Genomic DNA, 9,788 nt, shown 5'->3' on the forward strand with positions numbered 1-9,788 from the left:
GTTGCACACCTCTCCAGGCCTCCCAGAGCAGCAGCCTGGTACCACCAGGCTACTTCAGGAAAGCTTCCCCTCCACATGTGCACAGTGATTATCTGTTGTATTAGTTAAGCTGAAGTCTTGGAAAGGTGGGAGCAGCCAATGAGGCACACACACTTGTCCCTTACCCCACATCTCCTGGGACCATGACTGAGGCCCAGAAACAGGCTTGGCAGCTGTCACTCCATGTCAGCCCAGTGCAGGAATACTGATGGAGGACAAGGCTGCAGGCTAATGTCCATATGCTCCTAGAATCTATGAGCAACTACTTACTCTTTTTCTTTTAAGATTTTATTTATTTATTCATGAGAGACACAGAGAAACAGGCAGAGACACAGGCAGAGGGAGAAGCAGGCTCCCTACAGGGAGCCCGATGTGGGACTCGATCCCAGGACCCTGGGATTATGACCTGAACCAAAGGCAGATGCTCAACCACTGAGCCACCCAGGTGCCCCAGCTACTTACTCTTTGGTGTGGCTCACATGCAAACTTTCCCTGGGGGCACTATCCCTCCCGAACTCTGCATGGCTCAGGGGTTTGGGGTAGGGCTGGATGCCCCTGACTCATAGGCAGTGACCCTTTTTTTGTTCATCTATGAACAGCTGGGCTTCCTTTGGAAAGGATGAAATGTGGTTTGGGGCAGCACAAAGAATAGCTCCTCCAAGAGTGCTCCTGGGGCTAGCACCCCAAGCATCATCTGGGAACCTGTTAGAAATGCAGACTTTCAGGCCCTACCCCAGACCTGAGAAATGTGTCTCAGTATCACGAGGAAAGCCAGAAAACTCCAGGTGACTTTCATGCTCATTGCAGGCTGGAGAGCACAGGGCAAGCTGCTCTTTGGGACATGGGCATGATTACTGATTCAAATCTGGGTCCTTGGAGAGGCCAATCTGCGTCTCCGGGGGGGAGGGGGCATCACTGTAGAGTGCCTGGCACATAGCAAGTCCTTGGTGATGCCAGCTCTGGACATGTGATCCCGGCAGACAACTGAAACAGAGGTAGGAACCTCGTCTCAAAGCCTGTCCAGAGGGAACATCATCTCTAGCCACAGAGGTTCTCAGCAGCTATGGGGAAGAATTAGGAATTTTCACTGCCTCTTGAAGAATATCTCAGCCTTGGGTCAAATACTGATAACTGGGGGAGAAGGAAGGGGAGGGTAAGGGGCCAAGACGTGGAGGGGGAATTTGGGAAATCATCAGGCCTCCGGGTTCAGAGTGCAAATTCGAGAATGGGAGATAGGGGGGTGGGAACCATATGAAGTCACCCTGAGCAGACAGGAGGCCATGGGAAAACCAGATCCAAGAGCCTCTGGGGCAGCACAGAGGGGCTTGAGCCTGGTGAAAGAGTGGCCTTTCCCCTCATCCCCAACGGCTAGAAGGTTCTGAAAAAGGGGCAAGACTATCAATGATGAAAAAGTGGTATTAGTAAAATCTATGCATCCCATCTGTCGTCAAGAGATGCTGTGCATGCAAATATCACAGAGAAAAGTCTGAAAGGAAACACCCTGTGTGCTAGTGGCATTACTAGAGCAGCGGCAGTACCAGGATGCTTTACCATCTCCTCTTCGCTGGCCTGTATTTCCTAACTTTTCTGCAAAGGATATGCACCACTTGCATAAACAAAAAAGCAATAAAAGCTGTAAATAATTAACACACTCTCTCCTCAGGACTTAAACGGGTGGATGTGTTTTCAACTCAGTTATTTCAAATATTTACTGGACTCCTGGCCTTGGAGAGGTGCCCCCGAAAAGCACACAGTTGGGGAAACTGTGCAGTTGCACTGATGGGGAACAAACCGATTCCTTTACCCACAAACCTCCAGACTCTCATCCTATACAGATGCCTCTGGAACCCCTGAGAAGGTTTTCCTGGGGGTTAGCAAATCACCCCTTGCAGTTTCTGACACTGGACACATGTGAGACAGACAGAGGTGGCCACACACCCTACCTTCTGGAGCGGATACTCAGCTTCTGTTTCCCGCTCCCCCGAAACATCTTTGCCTTCCTCCACGGCAGTCCTTTCTTCCATTCGGGCTCAGATACCCGCTCCTGGGACACCATCCCTGAGGCCACTGGGCAGGAGAGCTGAAAATACCAGGCATGTTGGCATCATAAAGCTCAAAGCCCTATGGTGTTAAACTGGAGGCCCAGGGAACGCCACAGCCAGGTCTCCCCCACCGCCCCAACTCCCCCTCTCCAGGAACCTCCATACCCAGTACCTAACTGCCTTTGGAAGGAAGGAGGGTCAAACTGGGTCTCAGATCCCCTGTCTAGGACTTAGCATATTCTTTATTAATCATCACTCTCGGGACAAAGAACAGCCTACAAGGCTCTAGAATCCAGGCCCTACTGCTGTTGCGTACGATTATGTCAGACAAGAGGATCTGGGACCCTCTTCAGCTGCCCTGGCCCAAGACATCCAAGAGTAGGACATAATCCAGACGCATGGACTCGCTCTCCAGATGGGACCACAAACTTACCACTCAGTCACCAAGTAAGAGCTCCAGAGCATCTGGCCTTTTCCATTTTAGCCACTGCTCCCAGGAAACTTGGACGAAAGTTGCATTTGATCATAGTAATAGTTTCCTGAGTCTCTGGTATAAAAACTCATGCTCTCTTTTTTTAGTTTTAAGTAATCTCTACATCCAATGTCAGGCTCAAACTCACAACTCTGAGATCAAGGATCACATGCTCTACCATCTGAGCCAGCCAGGTGCCCTAATAACTCTCACAAACATTTAAGAGATGGTGTTTCACCTGGAGTTTCTCTCTCAGTGACAATTTCTGGTTTACGATCTTATGTCACCCACAGAGCTCTCCTGGGCAGTACTTCATTTCACTTTTTGCTGCTACTGCCAGGAAGCTCAGAGTTAAATTTAGTATCTAGTGATGAGAAGCATCTCATCTAGGATCTTGAGTACAAAAATTCCTTCCTTTGAAATGTATTTTTTCATGATTTAGTTTTGTGTACACTTTTGGCCTTTATCTTATCCTGCCACGTATCGAAGCCACACCTCCCTTGGGAGCAGGCTGAGAAGACATTATCACAAACAGCAGGCGTTTCAGGGGTGCCTTCAAGCCCCCTCTCCATCATTAGGAATCCTGCCTGCCAAGCACACTCCCCCAACCCCGGGGCCCCAGGCAAAGGAGGATGTTACCTTTGATGTCTGGACCTGCCCTCCTTCTCCCAGGCCTGTCCTCGTCTGTCCTCCCACCATTGCCCTGCTCACGGGCTGGGCATCTGGACCCTTGTCCTGGGGGCTGCCACCAAGGAAGTGCAGTGCCAAGTACACAGAAGCGGCCTTTTCCTTCTGCTCTCTGGGCAGAGGCAGGCTTCGGCTCAAGCAACACCACGTGAGTCGGGGCTCAGCCCTCAATGATGGGAAAGGGCTGTGGGCCCTGAAGCTCCACCCGGTGTCTGACTGGGTACACGAGGCCAGCTCTGGCCAGCTGGGAGGAGTGGGGGCCGAGAGGAAGGAGTGGCAGGAATTGAGCCCAGCCAGAGGCCCTGATGGAGGGTCTTCCGGGACATTCTCAGGAGATCCCCCCAAGTCCCTGCTGAGTGCACAGGGACTCAGGACACCCCCAGACAGCCTGGCCCCCACCGCAGTCCTGCCCATGCAGGGGTGTCGGGTGTCAGGGGTCCCACTCTTCCGGGGAGCACACGTTGGGGTGGACAGGAAGGAGGTTTTCTCCCTAGGGGCTCTGGTAGATGAGCCAGGGGACTGTCCTGCTGTTGGAGTGCCAGTGTCCATGTCTCCTTTCTCCTTTCCCTGCACACCCTTGTTCCTGCCCCATGGCCTGGACCAGCTGGGGTCCTCCTCAAAGCTTTGTACCCCACCAAGGACCAAGCCTGAGGCTGGGCAGGGAGGCAGGAAGGTCCCCAGCCCTGACCCAACAAAGGATGTCTGTTCTTCGGGCCACCTTCTCCTACAGAGAGGGTCCTGGACTTGTCCTGGCCCCAGGGCCACAGAAGCTGGTGGGGGGGTCTCTCCCTGAGGCAACCTGAGGAGGTACTTGGGGGGGAAGAGGGTATCTACCAGGGCAGTGAAGGCACCAGACGCCCGAGACTGAGCAGCCAGGTGGGATGGTGCTGCAGGATGTGGCAAGATCTCTTCCCTCAGCCCCACCTGCCTTGGGGCCACAGAAGGGGCCACAGAAGGAGCAGCAGAAGCACCGCAAACCTCCAAGGGCTTGCATGGCTGCCCAGCTCTGCCCCTCGCCACACTATCAGTGCTCTCACGAAGCCCCCCTGGCTTATCCCCAGAGTCACTGTCCTGGTTCTGAGATGGCAGAGAGGTGGCCTGCAAAGGGCCACCTGGGGCCTCCGTTTCTGTTCCTGGAGGCTCTGATTGCTCCTGGCAGCTCAGCTTCTCCACTTTCAGCTTCTTCCTCTCTGAGGGGAGCTTGTTTTCTGAGGCCTGGGGCTCCCCAGAGCTACCGCTGGGCCGCCTTGGCACAGTGTGGGTCCATGGACAGGTCTCCTTTCCCCCACCACCACAGGTGCCTCCTTCCAGCTCAGGGTCTGGCAAAACTGGTGTGGGAGCCTCTAGGTCACCTCCCTTGAGGGGACCAGGTGCTGGGGGCAGCTGACACCCCAGCCCCAGCCTTTCATCTGGAGAAAGCAAAGGGCTTTTGCTGCCCAAACAGGGGAGTTCTCTGCAGTTGAAGGTGGGGGGTGAGGTGGCCCTGTTCACCCCAGGCTGGTCACTGACTCCTGCTCTGGTGACCATCTCCCTCTGCTTGGAGGGCTCTATCACCAAGAAGCCCTCTGGGGCCAGTGAACTTCTGCAAGGTCCTGGTTTGGCCCCCACAGGTGCATCCCCATGGACAGGGTACCTCCTGTCCTGGGATGAGACTATGCCCTCATTCCCTGGTAGCTCTTCCTGGAGAGGAAAGTCCAGCTCTGTCCTACTACCCACTGTCACCTCCTTCGCCTTCTTGCCTCCGTGGCAGCTAGTTTTCATTTTCTGGTAGATTCTCCTGAATGTCTCATTCCCATACACCTGCCACTTATCCTGGGAGAACATCTTCAGCTTCCTCTGGCTGCATTTCTTATTGGCTGCTCTGCCCTTGCTGGCTGCCCCCTCCCCAGCAGCAGCTTTGTTTCCATCTGGGTCTTCTGCAGGGGCCAGGCTGTCTCCAGTGGGGGGAAAGAGAAGGTCCTCCACAGCAGCCTGTCTGACCAAGGCCCGAGGGGGACCGCTGAGGACATCCACCAGTCGGGTGGGGGCAGGCTTGGGGCTCAGAGGTTTCTGCCTCCTGGGGCAGGCGTCCCTGGGGTCCAACAGTTCCTGCCAGGTCCTGGTGCCCTCAACAAAGGGCAGTGAGTTGCTCCTGGTGACAGGCACGCACGCCACGGTAGTGGAGAGCTGAGTGGGGACAGAGTGAAAGAAGAGCGGCCTTGCCCTGTCCGGAGGGATAAAAGTGGACCGGGCCGAGCTGACAGTGGCAGGCCTCCGCCGGCTAGGCTGCAGCGCCCGAATGTCAAAGTGGAAGGAGTCCTTATAGGTGTAGGGCATGGGCAGGTCGATGCTACCTTGCTTGCACAGGACCGTCTTGCGGGGTCGCACATTGTCCAGCTGGGAATCGTCCACCACAGCCTGGTTGTGGGAGATGAGCCAGGCGATACGCTCCTCCAACTGCTTCTTCTCCAACTGCAGGCCGGGTCCCCCGGGCCCCAGGGCCACCTCCCCCTCGGACACAGTGTTGTGCTCCAGAGGGCTGCCAGGGGCCGGCGGCTGCTCTGCGCTGTCCGAGCGGGACAGGTAGCCTGAGTCAGTGCTCTCACACTTCCGCAGCCGACCCTCCGAGGCTTTGGCGTCCCAGGGCTTCTCTGAGGACGTCGCCAACTGCTGCTGTTGCAGGGAGCACAGTCGGCTGGCAGTCGGGGATGTCTGCTCCGGTGGCTTAAACCCTGGCTGGCAGCCAGCCAGGGCAAGCCCAGGGGAGGCTGGATGGGCAGCAGCATCCATGGGGGTCTCTCTGTCAGCAAATGTGGACCCTGGACAGGGAACAGCTTCCAACTTCAGACCCAAGGTCTTGGTAACAGAAGGTAGACGCATGGCAGACACTGAGCACTGCCCAGCACCTTGGGCGCCTGGACAAAGGGGTCTCTCTGGTCGGGCCCCACCACCCACCCTCTGGCTGCAGCTGTCCCCCATGCCATCTGCTCTGGAGCTCTCTCCAGCCTTCTCCCCCTCCTCCAGGAGGCTGCCCCCACCTCCATCGGACTCTGAGGACAGCCGAGAGTGGTTGAGGTGGGTCTGGGTGCGTCTGTGCTTATACAGGTTGCTCTGGGTCTTAAAGGCAATGCCGCAGGTGGCACACGGGAAAGGCCTCTCACCAGTGTGGGACCGGATATGCTTCTCCAAAACACTGGGCTTCAGGCAATCCCGACCACAGTGTGGGCAAAGGTACTTGCCGGCATTCCGTACCTTGCCAGGGCTACCCAGCGTGGGCCCCACGCCTGGTGACAGGACAGGCAGAGTGCCCACGATGTTCACGGTGAGCGCCGGGGCTGCTGGCTTCCCCACCTGAGTAGGGCCTGGTCCTTCAGGCCGCAGCAGGGGGCTGAGAATAAAGGGTACACTGCCACCGTCCAGGCTGCGTGTCACTAGAGGGGCACGTGGCTGGAGGCCCCCTGGAGGCACTGTGTGGTACAATGGAATGGGCAGGGCCTTCAGGAACACCGTAGGGGCCAGACCCTGCTCCGGTGGCAGAATGACAGGACCCAGGGTCAGGTGAGGTGAGACCTGCCCACCTGGGGCTCCTGGCTGTCCAGGAGCAGGAGCTGGCTGGTCCCTGGCAGGCGAGGCAGGGCGAGTGAGTTCTGGCACCTCCATTCTGTATCATCTGGGTGGCCCAGGATGCCTGGCAACCTGTAGGCAACAACCAAACTTTACCATGGGTACCTCTCTTTTCTCATCATGCAATAAATTCTTCCCTGCCCCCACCTGGCATTTCATCATCCCACTGAAGCCTGGTAACAATCCCCTGAGAGAAGTACTGCTACCCCACACTACGAAAGGGAAGACAGAGGCTCAGAGAGAAGTACTTGACATGCAGCTAATACATGGCAAAGCAGGATCTGGACACAAGGCTGTCTGAATACTGCCTCTTACTTCACATGCCCTAAGGGAACTCTTGACTCTTGCCCTCTACACAGGTCCATGGTAGGCTTGTTGTCACTGTCAACCCCCAACACGCAGCACAGTGTAGAGGGGACACTCAGGAAATGTGCTGACTTCATGAAAAAGAAAAGTCGTGTAGCTCAGCAAGGTCCTCAAAGTCCATACTGGTTCCATGCTGGGACTTGGTTCTCAGATCTGTAAAATGGGCAGAGAAACAGCACCTCCCTAGGCTCTCTTCACTCTGGAGTTCTTAGTCTCTGCTGTTGGATGAGGACAATGAGGAAGAAAATGGAACTGAAGGGAAGCCTAACAGATTTAGCAAATGAAAATAGAAGACTCCTAGCTAAATGAATTTCAGATAAACAATGCATAGTTCTTTAGTGTAAGTATATCCCAATCTTGCATGGGTCATGCTTATACTAAAAATTATGCATTATTTACCTGAAATCCAAATGTAATGGCAGCCTGTATTTTATCTGGTTACCCACCAGGATAAGGAGCACTTCCTCAACCCCAGGACTAGGCTTGGGTTTCTGCTCAGAGGTGGGGCTTCCAAAACCCCTCCAGATCCAACTGGGGCACAATTAGCTCCCTCTCAGCCAGAAGGAAGAGCTGGGAAAATATCTGGCAAGACAGCAAGAGAGATCCAGCCAGGTTCTACAAACTATGGGAGGGAAAGCCAGAAACAATGGGAAGAGGAAGGATAGGCCCATGGCTACATGAATGGGGGTCTCCAGATGCTTTTTGCTCAGACACCCATGCCCTAGGAGCTTCATAAGCACATTTCGATCACCCCCCCAACTCATCTCCTTAAGAAAAACAAAAGATATATTCCAGACTTTTGCATCAAACTGGGTAAGGAAGAAGTAGTGGCATGCAGGAACTGGTTCATACTGGCTCATACCAGCTCACACTAGCTCATGAGAGCTGATTTTCAGGAATTTTGCAAGCCAGTTGTTAAATATGGCCATAATTAAGAGTTAGATTATATAAACTTATAAAAAACAAAGGTATATGACTGGATATTCACATGCAAAAGAATGAAGTTGAACTCCCTATCTCACTTCATGTACAAAAGTTAGTTCAAAATTGATCAAAGACCTAACTAAATGCAAGAGGTAAAACTACAAAACTCTGAAAAGAAAACATAGGAGTAAATCTTCATGACCTTGGATTTGGCAACGAGTTCTTAGATTTAGAATCAAAAGCATAAGCCATTTTTAAAAAACCTTTTAAAATCATGTTTTATATAATTTTATAGTAAACTTTTTAAATTTAACTTTATACCAACTTTCTAAATTTTTTTTTTACCAAAATTAAACTTTTGTGCATCAAAGGACTGGTGAAAAGACAACTCACAGGATTAGAGAAAGTATTTGCAAATCATCTATCTGGTATGTCCAGAATACCTAAAGAATTTTCACAACAACAAAAAGGCAACTACTCACTAAAGAATGAGAAAAGAACTTGAATACACATTTCTCCAAGGAAGATATAAAGAGCCAAAAACACATGCAAAGATGCTCAATACAATCAGTCACTAGAAATATGTAAAGCAAAAACACAATGAGATACGATTTCACACGAACTAGCATGTCTACAGCAATAACAACAAGCTGGAAATGACAAGCGTTGCTGAGGATGTAAGGAAATCAGAACATGTTGAGTGCCACTTCTGGGAATGTAGATGGTGAACAACATTTTGGAGGCTCCTCAAAGAGTGACACATAGGGATCCCTGGGTGGCGCAGCAGTTTAGCGCCTGCCTTTGGCCCAGGGTGCAATCCTGGAGCCCCGGGATCGAATCCCACGTCGGGCTCCCGGTGCATGGAGCCTGCTTCTCCCTCTGCCTATGTCTCTGCCTCTCTATCTCTGTGTGTGTGTGTGTGTGACTATCAAAAAAAAAAATAAAAAAAAAAAAGTGACACATAGAACTATCATATGACCCAGTAATTCAACTTCTCGGTACACACCCCAAAGAACTGAAAATAAGGGTTCAAATAAAAACTTGTACATGAATGCTTCTTATAGCAGCACAATTCAACACAGCCAAAAAGTGAAAACAACCCAAGTTTCTACTGACAGATGAATGGATAAACAAGATGCATGCAATGGTGTATTTTTCAGCCATAATGAGAACGAAATGCTGACACATGCTACCACAGGGATGAACCTTGAACATATGATGCTGAGTGAAAGAAGCCAGACCCAAGAGATCACATATTGTAGCATTCCATTTATATGAAGAATCTAGACTAGGTAAATTCATAGGCAGAGAAAGCAGACTACAATGGTTGCCAGGGATGGACAGGTATATGCGTGGATAACCGTTTGGGTGCAAGGCTTCCTATTGCAGTGATGACAATGTTCTGGCAGTGGTATGACATTATGAATGTACTTGAATGCTGCCGAAATGTCCACTTTAAAATAGTTAAAATGGTAAGTTTAATGTTACATGATTTTACCTCAATTAAAAAAAAGTACTAAATACTTAAAGCTCATCACTTGCTAATTATATTTTATTATATCTTACCATTATCAATGCTCTGGGGTTAGTTATGTTGACTGCATTGGCTTCATGGAAATGCCATGTAATGGTGCGGCACTCCATGTCACTGTATC

The 9,788-nt window shown here is 51.8% G+C and overlaps 1 protein-coding gene across 1 annotated transcript in view; it reads right to left on the bottom strand.

Moving 5' to 3' along the window:
* Positions 1 to 3,302, bottom strand: part of ZNF831 (zinc finger protein 831) — a 63,050-nt gene extending 59,748 nt beyond the window's left edge. The window contains exons 1-2 of the mRNA XM_041732298.1: positions 3,193 to 3,302; positions 1,983 to 2,119 (exon numbers count right to left, since the gene is read on the bottom strand). Coding sequence (XP_041588232.1) covers positions 1,983 to 2,063 — 81 coding nt within the window. The 5' untranslated portion in view covers positions 2,064 to 2,119; positions 3,193 to 3,302. The remainder of the gene's footprint in view (positions 1 to 1,982; positions 2,120 to 3,192) is intronic.
* Positions 3,303 to 9,788: the final 6,486 nt, after the last annotated feature.

Source organism: Vulpes lagopus, chromosome 18, assembly GCF_018345385.1.
Source record: "Vulpes lagopus strain Blue_001 chromosome 18, ASM1834538v1, whole genome shotgun sequence".
NCBI lineage: Eukaryota > Metazoa > Chordata > Mammalia > Carnivora > Canidae > Vulpes > Vulpes lagopus.